The 16487-nt window shown below is 42.2% G+C and overlaps 1 protein-coding gene across 3 annotated transcripts in view; it reads right to left on the reverse strand.

Moving 5' to 3' along the window:
- LOC122829377 (nucleosome-remodeling factor subunit BPTF-like) overlaps positions 1 to 16487 on the reverse strand; it is a 46353-nt gene that overhangs the window by 3500 nt on the left and 26366 nt on the right. For 2 of the 3 annotated variants that reach the window (XM_044113871.1, XM_044113870.1), the window contains exons 22-35: positions 15132 to 15262; positions 14320 to 14434; positions 13949 to 14166; positions 12079 to 12316; positions 11709 to 11989; positions 10696 to 10809; positions 10444 to 10605; positions 8866 to 8948; positions 6480 to 6705; positions 6047 to 6372; positions 5475 to 5648; positions 4270 to 4462; positions 3737 to 3821; positions 1899 to 2085 (exon numbers count right to left, since the gene is read on the reverse strand). In XM_044113871.1, coding sequence (XP_043969806.1) covers positions 1899 to 2085; positions 3737 to 3821; positions 4270 to 4462; positions 5475 to 5648; positions 6047 to 6372; positions 6480 to 6705; positions 8866 to 8948; positions 10444 to 10605; positions 10696 to 10809; positions 11709 to 11989; positions 12079 to 12316; positions 13949 to 14166; positions 14320 to 14434; positions 15132 to 15262 — 2533 coding nt within the window. Of the gene's footprint in view, positions 1 to 14; positions 956 to 1898; positions 2086 to 3736; positions 3822 to 4269; positions 4463 to 5474; positions 5649 to 6046; positions 6373 to 6479; positions 6706 to 8865; positions 8949 to 10443; positions 10606 to 10695; positions 10810 to 11708; positions 11990 to 12078; positions 12317 to 13948; positions 14167 to 14319; positions 14435 to 15131; positions 15263 to 16487 lie in introns of those variants that run through there. The other variant, XM_044113872.1, reaches the window with a different exon arrangement.

Consider the following 16487-nt stretch of genomic DNA (forward strand, 5'->3'; position numbering starts at 1 on the left):
TGAAGAAACAGGAGGAAGAAAACGGTTGGAAAACTTCCTTCTTTTTGTTCTTTTTTTTATTAAAAGCTTTACAATATATGACAAAATATGACTAGAGTAGGATACAAAAAAACAAAACAAAAAACAAAGTATTGGATGCCAGTGGGTCAGACATTTTGACAGACCAAGCAGCCATGTTGGTTAAAAGTCACTGAAATGCACGACAAGATGTCTGCCCAACTTTTTTTATGTACAACCTTTTACGATTTCTAACCTCCTCGCCGAGAACACCAAGCCGAGCTTATTCAGAATAGGAACGCTAACCTAGACTTTTCTCTGTCCTATTTTTTGTTTTTCTATCATTATTTTCATTAGAACATAAAAATAGTCCTTCACAAAAAGATACATTATAAACATAAAATAATACATGAGAACAGCCAATAAAAAGAAACTACGGGTGCGTGCTTTTGTTTTCTTGTTGTTAAATGAGGTAAACATGTTCTGTTGCTGTCAAATTAAAAATATAAATTATACGTTTGATTTCACAACCGAAGCCTGAATTTTATTCTTCTGAGCATAAAGTATGAGGAAAGAAAAGTGAGCTTTTACATTTTTGCCTCGTTTCCAGCTAAACATAATTTTTTATTTTTTTTTTCTAAAAAGTGAGTGTGTAAAAAAATACATTTTCCTTTGGAGGCTCTGTGCTACCAACATGGCTGCAGCTATTAAACCTTAGAAAAAAAATCTTACTTTTGCTTTTATTTACTTTTAAAATAAGAAAAAAAAACCCACACACCTAATGTGTGGCTTGTTATAAGCACTTAAAAAAACAAACAAAACAAAAAAACCCCAAAAACAAAACAAAAAAAATTTTTTAATGCCATTTTAAACACGTAAAAACAGCAACATCCAGGATAGAAAATTTAAATATTTTGTTTAAGAGTGACCCCGGCACCCAGGAGTCTGACATCACAATCTGCAAAAAAGAGAGAGAAAGAATGGATGGGAGTCAATACATGCGGGAGAAGTACGTCAGCATTCAGAGCACAGAGAGGCTGAATGAAAACTGGCTTGAAAAAAACAGAAATAAAGAGACAAAACCCAAGTGATGGGAATGAAATGATGGTAGTATCTGCTGCTTTGGGTGGACAGGAGTTAAATGGACCCTCAAATGTGTTAGTGGACGGTGCCAGAGGAAAACTCTTTTGCAGACTCTTATAAAACGTCCAAATTTTGTCCTGGGTTTTAAGAAAATAATTGAGAGGACAAAAAAAAAAACACAAAACCCCTAAAGGTCACACATTTGATAAAATATCAAACTTAAGTATCATATTGGCGATACTGGCCATGTATTGCCTTGGTATTGTATCGATACCAAATATCGCACATCTCCACTGACACGTTTTTCTTTAGTCAAAGAAGCCGACAGCGAGTTTTGAAAGGTGAAAACTGAGTGTTCACTTGCTTTGCATTCCACAAAACAACATATAGGAGAAGAAAATGCAGCATCATTAGAGTAAAAGCTGAAGGTTGTTAGGAATAAGTAACAAAAACCTCACTGAAGCCTTAAAAAAAAAAAAAAAAAAGCTAATTGAGTGAAACCCTGTTCTGGGTAAGAGACAAAGCAGATGGATTGAGCAGCACAAACATACGATTCCTAAAAACTGAGGTGAGTTTTGGAGAACTGACGCTCAGGAATGTTCTGAGTGAGCATGCGCCTCCAGTGACGTCATAAACCAGACGAAAATGAACAATTTTAAAGGAAAAGAAAAACAAGAAAAGAGATGGTTTGAGGATATCAAGCAGAAGAGGTACGAGCTAAAATCGTTTCAGGAAAAATGTCATCCTTCTAACTGGTCTAACTCCACGGCCCTCATCAGACCGTCTTGCTGCCTCTTCACAGCCCGGCTTTTCCTCACCTGCTGGCTTTGAAGCCTTTGAGCTTCTGGACGAAGAAGTTCTCCAGAACCTCGGCACACTGGTAAAACGGCGAGTCGCTGGGGTTGTAGTACCGGCAGTTGTCGAAGATTTTGGTCATGTCTGCTACGAACTCGGTCAGCTTGACGTACTCCCGCTTGTGTAACCTCTCCTCCATGGTGGACAGGTCTGAGGGGACAGTAGAGACACTGAAGCCGTCATGCTGTAACTGGACGCAGCAGATTGATAGTCAGGTTTCGCAATAGGTCGTGCTATGTGTTCGAATCCTCCGATTAGGCGGTGGATGAAGAATGCTGAACCTCTGCCAGAGCTGACCTCGAGCGTCTCCGGGGCGTCCAGATGAGTCGCTGACATATTACCTATTTATCATTCCTGAGGGGAGCGTCGTTTCTGCAGCAGAAAACGTCAAAACCAAACCGCAGGAATCTTTGAAAACGCAGGAGGTTACCAGAGCTTCCACCGAAAAGAAGCTGTCAGTGTTGGGAAGCTTGTCTAATCAATTTATAGAGCAATAAGGAAGGAGGACAGAAAGCAGATGAGGCTTCCGGTAATCTGCCAGAGAAGGGTCCAAACAAACACGTCTAACTTTTTACCCCAACTCCCCCTTCCACTTAGCTGACCACTGGCAACGTTTCAAAGACCTCCTTTTATTTCTTCCCCCCTTCCTCCGTCGTCTGATTTCATGCTGAACCCCCTCCATAAACTACCAACAGCTTCAGCCGCGGCGGCTACAAGATTGCTTTTATGTTGAATTTGTTTTGAAAGCAGCGGACGGACAGGAGTTTTCCAGGACCGGGTTGACACATAGCGGAGTGCGGTTCCACGGGGGGGGCCGCGGCGGGACCCGGAGAGACGCTCATTAACAGTTTGTTTGGACGGAGGTTAAAAAAAAGCCCTCTTCCTCCCCCCTAAACCCTCTGGCGCTGACGCAAGTCACCGTTTACATGGTCGGTTTGATCCGAGCTGGAGGGCTTCCTTCAGACGGCCGGCGCTCTGAAAGCTACAGATACAGAGCGTGGGTGTTGCTTCCAGAGATTACAGTAATTATGGAATCAAAACAGCAGAAACCGCCGCATCAAACAACCCGCTCTCATAAACATGTAGTCGAAATTCGGTGACGGACGTTGTTTTTTTTTTCTTTCTGCAACACAAATGCACGATGCGCTTGCGAGTAAAAAACAAAACAAAACACGAGATCGCCGAGTCATGCAAAGACAAAGTGTGGAAGCAGCTGAAGAATCTGAGGCGTGATGAACGTCTGCTCCCACATTCACGTCGTAAAATACAAGAACTTCATCTATTTTAAAAAGTAGACGGATTTCATTTTAAACTTTTGGAGAAATTCAATACCGACTCATTTGTAAGATTTATTTTGCAGCGGGAAACAGTGCCACTGTGGCTTTAAGGACTTTACTTACAAACACATTCAATTACGTTTATTTGAAGGATTCATTACAATTGTTAATATCACATGGTTTTCATTGTGTCGCCTCACATTTCTTGATTGAAGCCACTGCAGTACTTTGCAGAAGTATTTAAATTGCTCAAATTTTTTTCCGCTACAACAACAAACTACTTGTATTATCCATTTTATTGGTAAATGTGAAGATGAAGGAAAATTATGCAGCGAAAAAAAAGTTTTCTGAGGAAACCTTTTTTTTATTTAACTTGGGAGAGCACCGATTAGGGTTTTTAGTTGGCAACGATCTTTAAAAAGCCTAACTTGCCAATTTGGGCTTAAACCGAAAAAGACTTGTTGAATAATTTCAATTAAGGAGCACAAAACAATCTTAATCTGGACCAAATTTTCAACACTCACCCATTGGTTCCTTGATGACCTTGTAATAATCAGGGGCGTCATTGGTATCTACTGGTTCCAGGAAGGGCCAAGCCATTTTATGTGCCTGCAGAGGAACGAGAGACAAAAAAAACCAAGAGGGGAAGATGCTTGAGAAAGCTGAAACCAAAGAAAAACAAACAGCTCCGTGAAAATTACACTGAAAGCAGGTGGGTCAACACAGATGTTCTACTCCAGCCTCTCTTTCTCTCTCTCCCCGTTTCTCCTTCACATAAAGACAAAAAAGGAGAGCAGGCGGGGGGAAAAAGAGACGTTCAACAAGAAGAAACGAAAACACAGAGGCTCGGCACTTGTCCAAATAGGAGAGGCCGACCCTTCAGACAAGATGGACACCGAGGACTTTTGTTTTCTGCTCTGGGGCTTCGAGGAGCTGTCAGTGTAGGTCAGCTGATCGTTAACCTGCAGCTGATGTGTGTGTTTGTGCGTCGGCAATGTGGAGTAAATCTACTTTACCCAGCTAGATAACATCCAGACCAATCACCAACTTTGTTCACCTGTAAGGAGCGCAGTATCCGTCGCAGGCCTTCATAGTCCTTGTCGGTGAGCGGGGTGAAGACCGTCATGGCGTCCTCGGTGGATTGACACTGCGGACACACATACTCGTCGATGTGGTTCGCCTCGCTCTGCAGGATGCCCACACAGCGACCGTGGTACCAGTTCTGACATCGGTCGCAGCCGATATAGAACCTGGGAAGGTAATTTAAAAAAAAAACACAACAAAAAAAAAACAAACTTGGTGCTTAAGGCATGTTTTCCTTCACAATTATGCATCACTTTGTGTGAATTTACAGTACAGACCAAAAGTTTGGACACACCTTCTCAATGAATTCAGTGAGAAGGTGTGTCCAAACTTTTGGTCTGTACTGTGCGTGTATACATATTCACGTTGAAATTTGTGGTTGTAACACAAGGAAGCATGGAAAAGTTCAAAAGGTGTGAATACTTTTGTGAGGTAATGTCTGTCTATTATTCATGACAGCAAAACCTTTTCAGACTGTAAACTTAAAGTTAATGTTTAAACTTTTTCCTGAATGACGTGCATGTAGGGCTGAAACAATTGATTGGATTGATTGTGATTAATTGACTAAATCAACTAATTTAGTTATCGATTAATTGTTAACTTGAGTAAACAGACAAAAAAAATGGTAATTTGATGAAAAAAAAAATTTCAAAGCTGTAGTTATATCAAAACTGTACAAAATAAAAATAATGTATTCTTGTCTGGAAATATGTTTTACCCAAAAGTCCAAGCGACATAATTTTAGCTGCACTTGGTTCAACTTCACTAAAAGATTACCGTTATAGATATAGCATTTTAAGTACTGAACTGTTCATAGTTTTATTCAAAAAACGGTATTTGCATCTACTAATGTATTTCTACAATTGTGTAAATAGGTCTAAGTAGTTGAATAAAAAATCGTCAGAAAACAGCGATAAAAAAAAAGGATCAGATTAAAATGAATGTTCGATTAATCATCAGAATGGTAGATTAATTATCAGAATAATCAATTAATCATCAGAATGATCAATTAATCATCAGAATGATCAATTAATCGCCAAGATAATGGGTCCTTAAACATGTATGTATCTTCTGGTTGGTTATTTTCAAATACCAAAACCATCAACAGATGGCTCATGTTGATACACACACACACACACACACACATGCATATGTATGCACACACACACTCCTCCTTACTGGGACTCATCGTAAGGCGTCTGACAGATGCAGTACAGCTCCTCCGTGCTGCTCTCTTGGCCCCGCTTACACTCCACGCAGATGTAGTCGTCCATCTTTTTGGCCTCCTTCTCCGTGATGCCCACACAGTCACCGTGATACCAGTTGGTACAAAGGTCGCAGCCAATATAAAACCTGTGGAGAGAGGGGAGAATGATGATTTTAGAGCACTCCTCTAAAATATTTGCAGATTTAAAAGCCGACTACAACTAAATCTCAAGGCTGAAATTGTAAAGTAAGGTTGCAATTTGTAGCAGTAAAAAACCCCCTCATTCTGGCCCCTAATATTCTGTCATAGAGTCGACCTGAATTCAAAGCCCAAATGAACAGAAGCTGTAAAACATGGATGGATGGATGGATGTAAAACATGCTCGTCAAACAAAATGGCTGCCCTGGGCGTCCTGTCATCACTCTCAACTATGGAAACCCAAGGTGTGAACGGGTGAAATAAAATTCAGATTTTCATCTTCAAAAGCCAAAATCTCAATAATTGATCAAATCGATTAACCAATATTTGATAAATCCTTGCATACTTGGTCTCGTCGTAGGGCGTCTTGCAGATGCAGTAGAGCTTTGTATCCTTCTTGCTCTCCTTTGTGCTTGTAGTCAAGATCATTTTCTTCTTCTTGGACTTTGCCGCCGACACCATCTCCCTCTCCTCCTCCCGTTTCCTCTTGTGCGTCGAGGCGACGGCGGTGGCGAGGTGGTGCTGGGAGGAGACGCCGTGTTTGTGAACCGCAGCTTGCTGCTTCTGACAGTGGGCGGCGGCTGCCGCGGCGGCCTGGGCCGCTTGTTGGGCCGCAGCCTGAGCCTTTTCCTTCTCTCTCCGAATCCGCAGCAGATCCTTCTTTAGCTCCTCCTGACGATTCCAACGCAGGGAAATATGGAGTTTAAACATCAGGCCTATTTCTGTTGAATTCGAAATGCTTTTTTTTCACCGGAGCTCTTCGGCACGTCGACGCTTACCTGAGCCTCAAGCTGCAGCTCCTTGTCGAGAAGCGCTCGCTTTTTCAGGATCTCCATCTTGAGGCTTTCCTTGTGTCGGTAAAGGAGCGCGGAGAGCTTGCTAGCATTCGCCATCCTCCTCTTGGCCTCCACAACTTCTTCCTTCTTTTTCCTCTTAGCTGCCTGTCTTTCATCTTTGTCTATCCGGTCCAGAATGAACTTCATCACCTGGTTGCAAACAATCATCCTGAATAGAGATGGAAGAAAAATAACAGAGAGAGAGAGAAAGAGAAATAACTTGTGACAAATGTGACGGTAAAAATCAACAAAATGGAAATTTAAATGATCCTTTAATTTGTCTCTGCAGAAACCACTAAATGCAGAAACCGGATAAATGTAAAAATTCTAGATCTATAGTCTGTGTTAAATAAATATTTATGAGGGCCCCTGTAGGTTTGGGGTCCCTAAGCAGGTTCTGAGTCCTGGCTGATTGCTTAACTAGCCAAAAAATCAAACCATTTATTTAACTTGTATTTGTCTTTTTTAAGACTACATTAGTGAGCCTAAGGATAGTCAGCAATATTTTCCAATGACATAATTACTTAATCGTATTATTACATTTCCTGTCTACTTTTAAAGGGGCAGTGTTATTTGTCTTCCAGCCACATAATGCCATTCTTAAACATAGTCAAGTAACTGTTACCTTTAGTTGTTTTAAAAAGCATAAAGTTCATAACGGCTTGAAATTGGGCCACTGTCTCTTTAAGAACGTTCTGCTCTATCTGGAACTCCGCCTTCAGGAAGTCATCACAACATGGCTCCTCTATTAACCTTTAACAACGTTTTTACCAGCGTTTCACTGAGAAGTAACTTGAATAATGAGCTCAGCTGATGCGCCGTTCCACCAGGTATTTGCTAATTGCTGCTGGCTAGTCTGAAGGAGCTGAGTGTAGCAGGGGAGATGTTGCTCTGTAAGGCAGGAACTCCTACAGAGGGGCTAGGTCCAACCAGGCACAACTGAATGGTTGCCATGATGAGAGGATTTCTCAACAGTGCATGAAAGAATACAAGCAAAACCATTTTTGATGAGGGAATAACATTACAACATGTAATGTAAAGCTCAAATTCTGCCCCTTCAATGTTTTTTTAAGCAAGCTACAAATTTGCTGCGGGAATCTGTGACTTTCTTGTGAGTTCTGTTTCAGGTTTAGGTTCTTTCTAAACATGTTGACATGTTTAAATGAGTCGAAAAGCTTCAACAATAAGAGAGAGTTGGCCTGCCTAAAGGGCAACAGTGAAACAGAAAAGAAAAAAAACCCAAACAGGCGGTTTAAGTTTTTCTTATCTTCAAAGAGCCGCAAGTTTAAAAATATAACATTCAATAAATTTTAAAGAAAGAAAGAAGGTTACGTGTAGGGCTACAAGGCTCATGGTGATTGATGCCTCTAATTAAATTATTCAAACAAATATTAGTGATGAATAGGACAGAAATCAAGGTCCACCGATAAAGTCTGCACTGTGAGCGATTCTAAAAGCAAAATGTGTGTTTATGACTGTAAATCCCTGTTATCTATGGCCCTCAGTGTGTTCACTCGTGTTTGCTAGTGTTCACAGCCGAGATCGAAAGACTGTGCCTCCTTCTGAGTGGCATCTGTGTGAAAAACACACCAACGCAAACATGGCTGCCGAGGTCAGAGGTAGGCCAGCGTTGCTACGGCGAGCACGCGGAGGCGAACGAACAAATGCGGGGAGGCATGTAGAAGAAGGTAGACAGAAGTGTTTGAGATTGAGAGGTCGTCTGGATTTGATGTTTCAGGTGTGTGTGAATGGGCAGTGTTGACACAATGTCTGCAGACATAAACGTATGGTTGTCAAGGTGAAATACTGGTCAGAGTTCAATCTCTAGGCAGGATGAAATCAGAAAAAGGCAACAAAGAGTTGTTTTCCCGGGTAGATCTCTGAAGGGGTTGGAATTGTGCTGCCAGATTAATTTTTTTTGCGTGTGATTCTTATTATTAATAACTGAAGTTGCATTTTGTTCTCTGGTTTAGGATCACTGGAAGAACATACTGTTATTATAATTTAATGTTATGAAGTCTCAGAGGAGAAACTAGCACAGAAAACCCATGACAATACCAGAATAGCTTAAAACACAAACATGGATGAAATTTCAAGGAAAAACTGATTTTTCTCTTCCCCCCAGATGGTTGACACATAATTTCTGTGTTGGTATAAGAATTGAATCCAAAACCTGCTGCTACCAACCAGAGAGCTGACTCACATTCCCAACGGGCCGCAACATAAACCTCTGACCTCCCCAGACGAAACCTTACTTACTAAATAAAACTCCCCAAAATCTTCACAGATGAAAACACAGAAAGAACACTGGACACACACACACACACACCTCTGATTTTCTTCTCTTTCTGCAGGTGTCATGGTCTTCTTCTGCTTAAGGTGCTCGATCACAGCGTTTTGTTTCATAACCACCTGAAAAACACGTTGAACGACATCAGCACAAACCATCTGCATGAGCAAGTATCGTGCACAATGAGTCGCCACTGAAAAGGACAGCCACGTATCAATATTAAACACAAACAGGCTGCACTGAATGTAAAATACACACATTATTTATATACCGTGCTCAGGGTTTCTGCAGGTTCCACCAACTTAAAGTTAAAGCCCTTTTTTAAGACCATTATGGACAAGATTTAAGATTTGTATTGCAACATTTGAAGACATGAATTAGTGTTCATTCACTCTTTTTTACCCTATTTGTCACAGCTGCATCTGTGGCTCTCTATTTTCTTTTGGTTCCATGCTCTATGTTCCTTTTCTCCCTTCTTCTTAGCTCAATTTCCCTCCACAATAGCAACTTTGTGGGGAAGAAAATTTTCACCAGACTGGTGCTTGACTACCATGTTTAAAATTTACCACACCTTCAACTTCAGAGTTTGTGAAGATAGTTTAGCGCAGCGTTTGTGTTGCACCAAATGCTGTTCTTAGTAGCACTGACCGTGCCAGGAGATCTATGACTCTTTAGCAGCAGCATTGCGCTTCTCAAACATCTGGCTCTCTAATGCCAGGCTGCAGCATCATCTGGGTTGGCAACAGAAGTTAGCAAGTGTCAAAGACCAACGTTGTCCAGCCAACCGGCGACAGATTTGCAATGATAATAGAGGCAAAAAGCATGTAGCTACGTAGCAAGATTGGTACAGAAAAGCCCCACCAATTACATGAATTGAAGACTTTTTAAGGATGCTCAACACCTGGTTGATGTGTTCAGTCTGAACATGATTTGAGCATCTGGTTTACATGCAAAGTCTATGTGGACGGGCGCACATGGCGCGTCAAGAAGTCTTGTGGCTCATCTCGTTTTGAAGCGTGAAGCTCTTCCAATGCAGCCGACGCTACAGTAGGAAAATCTGAACCTTTGATGCTGGACGCAGAGCGTCAACCAGTCAGAGACTCCACTCTGTGACAGTGTGGCCTGTAGTTGGTGTCCTGCCAGGACATGCAGGCACCGATCGTAGTTATCAAGTCGTCAAACTGGGCCTGGGTAAGACGAAAATAGCACTGGTACCAATCCTCCTCAGCTGGTTTGTGAAACTCACCAAAATCACAACACCTCTGAATTATCTGGTGAATTCAAAGATGATGCTTTCAGTAAATGAAGCCAAGCTCTCTCAATATTTCATCTGCCACTGTACAGAGACAGGGAGAGAAAAAATGCAGGCAAGAGGCTCCTTCCGACGTGCATCTAAAGCGATTCTGATGCTCGATATCAAGCGTCCAACTTGATTCCCCGACGTGTGAAACACCTTCAGTTTGTGCGCAGCGTTACTGGTAGTTTTGGGGCAGCAAGGCTCTCTAAACAGAGGCAGTAAAGTAAACACCATCTCAGAGGAGCTCTGGGTCGTGACTGTTTTTAAGGACACTGACTGGGTGAAGACGTGGCTTCAGTGGTTTCCCTCCACAAACGCACCTGCTTCTGTATAATGTCGCTCTGGTTGGCCGCATTGAGGGCGAGCTCCCTCTTGGCGTCCGCCGCCTGCCTCTTCTTCTGCTGCTGCTGCTCTCTGAGCTGCTGGATTCTCTGCAGCTGCTCTTGGACCGAGGCCGTCTGGATGGTAACGACATTTCCAATCTGGGCAGAAATCAGTTTGCGTTTGAACCGAGTCATTTCAAATCAGTTTAGCTTCCATGCCGACAGGTAAATAATAGTTGGGTCCGGTACCTGCCCTCCCTGAGCCGAGGTGGTCCCGCTCTGCTGGATCTGGATGGGAAGCTGCAGCTTGATGTGTTGGGGCAGAGAGCCTCCACCCTGCTGGGCCTGGAGCTGTGCCAGAACCTAAAGAGGACAAATATTCACATGAAACATCTTCTAAAACCGTGAACTACACCTGTCACTGGAACTTGACCAGTTTATCACTTTAAAACCACAAAATGTGACATTTTATTGGGGTTTTTATTTATTTAGTAATTAGTAGTACATTTATTGGAAGGTGGAAGGAAAAGGATTTTTCAAAATTATTTACAAATCAAAATATTAAATGTGTATTTGTGCCACTGAGTTGATGCTTTCATAACCCAACTTTCAGTATCCCGTTGCAGTGATTCTGGGTTAAAATCTAGACTAAACAATTTATCACCCGGTTCAAATTCTTCAAAAAGCAAATCTCTAAAGCACTGACGGCTATCCAATTATTGCCCAAAAATTAATTACTGTACTGATGGTAACTCAAGCAGATAATAAAAGTAGAGCTTTTCAAATGTTGTTTTTTGCTGCAGATGCCACCTTTGCTACAAATAATCAAGCACTCACTACATTAATGTTGCTTTTATTATTTTAGGCAACAAAATGTTTATTTTCTCATTTAAACATATAATTTTGCTATTTATTTGAATCTTTTAATGTATTTCTAATATTGCACTAAAAGGCTTGAATTAAAAAAATCAACAGAATCTACATTGTTTTTCTATCTTCTATAGTGTAATAAATAAATAAAATAATCGGTAGTTGTACCCCTCTTGTACAATTCATTTTTTCAGATTTCTTTATTTAATGTTTAAAACATTTTGTTCCACTTTCCGGTTTTGCTCCATAACAAATTCACCCGAAAAGCTCAATGATGACTTTTATGACGAGATGTGAAAAGATGTGAATGTCAGCTGTTCTGTATTTTACTAAAAAATAAGAAAAGAAAAAAATTTAATAAAAGAAGTGCACACACACACACACGCCTATACCTGCTGTGGGAGTCCGGACACACTGATGAGCTGGGGCGTCTGCTGCAGCTGGAGCTGTGCGGTTCCCCCCTGACCTTTGACCTGCAGTGAAGTTGGGGACTGGACAGGCATGTGGGCCTGGGTCTGTGGGGGTAACTGGCCCTGATGGGTTGTGGACGAAGCGCCGCCGGCGGTGGTGGAGAGAGGGGTTGCCCCGACATGGATCGGAGCAGCGGCCTGCTGCGCGGCTTGGGTTGCGGTTTTGCTGGACGTGGAGTTGGGCTGGCCGGGGGATGAAGTGGCTGGAAAGCAAAGAAACGGAGCGCGAGAATACAAGACGCCGGGAGAAACGGAGTAATGTTACACTTTTTGAGTTGTGCTGCTGTCAAACCTGTGCTTGACGTGGGCGTGGCGGCGGAGGGCAGCGGGGTGAAGAGGAAGCGCTGCATCTGGCCGTTCGGCAGGGCTGCTTGCATGAGTTGCTGGCCGGGTCCTGGAATGACCGTGACCCCCTGGGGTATGACCTGCAGCTGGCCGGTGGTCTGACCCTGGCCCTGAACCATCACAGTCAGGGCCTGTGAACCACCAACGCCAGCTGGTCGCTCCAAACCAGACCCAGCTTGTTGCTTCTGCGGTTAGCGAAGATCAAACGATTGTGCATTACAAAACTATTCAATCAAGATCAACAGCTGGATTGAATAGAACCAAGGTCGTCTGCCTAACTCATCAATATTGTGCTTAAATGACAAAAAAAAAAACTAAATAAAAAAATCTATGTTTACAGTGCAATAGTACACAGTTTATATGAACTTCTGGCGATTTCAATGTTATTGTTTCTGAATGACAAAGACATACAACCTGTGTTTGGCAGCAAGTTGCCTTTGAGTGTTTGAATGCATAAAATTCAGATACACATCAGTTTGGATTGCTAAGTGAAATTAGCCCAACTACTGATTTCAGCTGTTGGCAAATGATACTAATTTACTGTAAGGTTTTCCTGATCCAACACTAATGTCAGAAATCAGTCCAAAAAGGGTGACATATCAGATTATGTCAGCCAGCATCTAAAATCTGAGGTATAAGCACTCCAACAGAAGCAGTCCGCTCCAGCATTTAGTCGGCTCCAGTATTTCTATCCAGCAGTGCTTGAATACCGCAAACAGAGCCATTGGTAAATTTAAATGTTTCTATTGTTGGCTGAACGATTAATATCACTTGATCAAGCATATTTCAAAATTCCACTCTATAATGTAACTACCATATTTTTTGGACAATAAGCCGCTACTTTTTTTCCCACGCTTTGAGCCATGCAGCTTACAGCCCCCTGCGGCTATTCTGTGGCTATTTCTTCAACCACCAGGGGGCGCTTCAGCCGGAAGTGAATCATTGAAAGTCAAAATTGGGAATCAAAGAAGAAAGTACTGATTTTCATATGGAACAGGCACATGCTAGCAGCAGACACGGTGGAGAAATTCCTTCAAACTCAAACCTCCTCATCGTGGAAACAACACGAAGAAGTTCATGTGATGCAGCTTTTAAGTTGACGGCTATCGATCTGAGAGTAGAGGAGGGAAATAGAGCCGCTGCACATAAGCCATAGTTCGGTATTGGAGATGCAGGGCTGCGTCCTTAATAGCAGATTTATTAATCTGCAGTTCTTGTGGAAATCCAAGAGCAGCGGAGATACCATGTTTCTAGTTTTTTTTTTTTTTTTTTAACTTTGTGGGCGCGGCTTATAGTGAGGTGCTCTCTCTAGTCCAGGAAATACGGTAATAAAAGTATGTATGATTTGTGATTATGTCATATCCGTTCGTTATTTGTATCGGTCAATACTCAAACATGAAATTTTGGTATCTTAAGCAAAAAAGATGTATTGCGACACTCCTCGTTTACTGACCAGCAATAAGAAACGTTATATCATTTCTAGGCTACTAGCCTGTAGGCAATCATCTTACTGGTGCTGAAGTAATATTTAATAATGTGTTAAATTGTATAAACTGTGGTTTAAATATAAAACTAAAACAAACTGATAAAAAGTGAATGAATGACTGATTAAGATGTGTAAAAGATCAAAAGAACTCGCCTTCCTTGGCAGAACAATAGAAATATTGTAGAAATAGTATTGCCCAATACTGCATGTTTTCATTTCTAGCTGACAGATGCGCGCGCGCACACACACACACGCACACACACATATACACACACACACACATGCACTTTCATTGTTAATTTGAGATCAGCAGGCAACACAGGATGCCAACCTGTGTGAGCTGCGTGAGCTGGGCCATGGTGAGTTTAACCTGGCCCTGGCCTGGCGCCCGCGGGGTGCCGGGCGCTGTTTGGCCAGCTGCCTGTCCCGCGGCGCTGGGGCCGGTCACTCCCTGACCTGTTACCGCAGTGACAGCGCCGGCAGCCGATATTGCTGTGGAAACCGGCTGGCCACGGATGATCTGTGTCACTACCTGCTGTCCTCCCTGACCTGGAGGAAATTCAACGAGACACAATTAGAAACCGGGAGGCAGCTGTGATGTACACAGAGCGGGTCGCTGTTCCATCTGTGGTTTAGCTTAATAATACAAAAAACTGCACATTTATTCTTGGAGTTCAAACTAAGGGTTCAGAATGACATTACCTTGCTGGAGCACAAGCGGCGTGCGGAGAATCGTCTTTCCAACAGCTCCGGACTGCTGGATTGGGGTTCGGATCATTGTCATCCCTGGACGGATCTGACCGCCGCCACCTAGGACCTGAGGGGTGTTTATTCGATTAAATATTTTTAATATAGCACCCACTTTTCTAAACAGGGTTCCAACACATATTCATGTGAGAACGCCACATTGTTCCAGATAAAAATTGACAGAGCTGTAAGAGAGTTTTTCACTTTTAAGGTATAAAATCCCAGCTTAGGCCAGAAATACAGAATCAGTACAGTTAAATATAACTCCATGTTACATAAGCTGCTTTTATGAAAAGACGGCATAAAATGTTTAATAAATATCTACAATAGGAAATTTGTAGACACTTAAAAAAAAAAAAAAACACAATTTCATTTCTGTTTTTTAGGTTTTAAAATTGAAAAACCAAACACAGTTATAGAAACAGCACTGATACATTTTCTTCAGTGGAGTTTTGATGTTTCTGAAAAAGGATTTAAACAAACAAAAAAAGCATAGTTTCCTATGTATGTAACTCTATAGTCAAATCTGCTGGCAGAATCTTTCCCGCCAGACATATCAATAATTTGCTATAAATTATTCAAACACTTAAAAATTCAAAACATTTTTAAGCGTTTTAATGGACGGTGGGAACAGAAGCCAACAATGTGAACGTCTGTGAAACGTTTAAATTTGAAATGGTGTCCGAATGAAAATACAAACGGAAATAAACACAACAAGAAAAGACAATCCAAGTTGCATTTGGGGGCGATAAGAGCCAGAGTTGTACCTGCTGGTGGGAGCCGGGGGTACTGGGCTTGATGTTGAGGGTGGTGGTGCGGGGCTGGAATGGGGTGAAGGTTTGGGCGCCGCCTGCCGTGCTGGACGGGATGATCCCCAGCACTTTCTGCTGAACCACACCTGCACAGAAAGCCAAGGCGGATTACAAAAGCTCCTAATGCCTCGAGAGCATCGTTTTCAACTGGTGTAAAAGACAGTAAAGCGGTAAAGAAAGTGTGAATAATGAAGACATTCAAAGATGCGCTACGATAACTAGTCAAAAAGAAGCTCGCTTTTGTAGAAATCGTCAATTAAATTCACATACTCTAGGCAGGTAGCGGCTTCAAAATATTCAGAAGCCCATGATTTAATCACCAACGCCACAAGTAAGCAGTTGCACAGTCGCCCTGCTGTAGCAGAACTCAATCCGTCACTTGTGGGTGTCTCGCTTTGCTTAAGAGCCAACTTTTGATCACAATCTTTATAAATATTAGTAGAGTAGGTTAAAGAAAAAAAAATAAAATCAAAGGCTCACTGAAAGCTTAGTTGGGTTTCCCCCAACATACCTGAGCTCTTTTATAAATTATGCATGGACCAGCAAAAAACCCACTTCTTAGCTTAATCTGACAAAGAGCGCGTTTCATATTTGCTCTCGGCCTTCCTGAGCTCATGTGAAACTGCTGGAGGAACTGGAAACCACGAGTGTGACTTCTCCGCTGCCTTCGTTCTGTGGTTCTGCAACTCTAACCTGAGAGGTAAGCCCATACATCAAGGGCTTCCCTCTTCAAATAAAGATGTTTAAGCCCTCCACCGTAATGCTGGTAGCCCCCGCTCCGGTCGCACATCAAAACACGCTTCTGTTGGGGGCGGGGAGAGAAAGAAAGCTCGAGAAGTCTGGGTTGCAGTGAGTGGAGAGGTAAACTCTTATTTAAAAACACGAAAAACGAGTGTGTGTGTGTGTGTGTGTGAAGCGGGAGGGGAGGAGTACACATGTCCTATAGAGGGCTACCTGTCTGGGAAGCAGACCTCAGGGTAAACTTGTTTCCCTGCCTTACTTCCTTAAGCCGTTCCAAAACAAACAGGGCACCAAGCAGTCACGCTGGATAAATACACACGTCTATTAAACGGCCGCACTCCACCTGAGCTGACATTCCCTTTCACAGCGACTTCAAAAGTAAGAAATATCGCGTGCGCTGCATTACTCTTTCAACAGAATTCCCTTCAAATGTTGGTTGTGTTTTAATAAAGCAGATTTGAAACCAATTCAAATAACCAAAAGTATTATTTTTCTTTCATCGTCCCATAATTTGATCCAAAGTTCTCTGAACAAAGCATTTTCTGATTTCTTGCAAAAGTATTTAGGCAC

Source organism: Gambusia affinis, linkage group LG04, assembly GCF_019740435.1.
Source record: "Gambusia affinis linkage group LG04, SWU_Gaff_1.0, whole genome shotgun sequence".
Taxonomy (NCBI): domain Eukaryota; kingdom Metazoa; phylum Chordata; class Actinopteri; order Cyprinodontiformes; family Poeciliidae; genus Gambusia; species Gambusia affinis.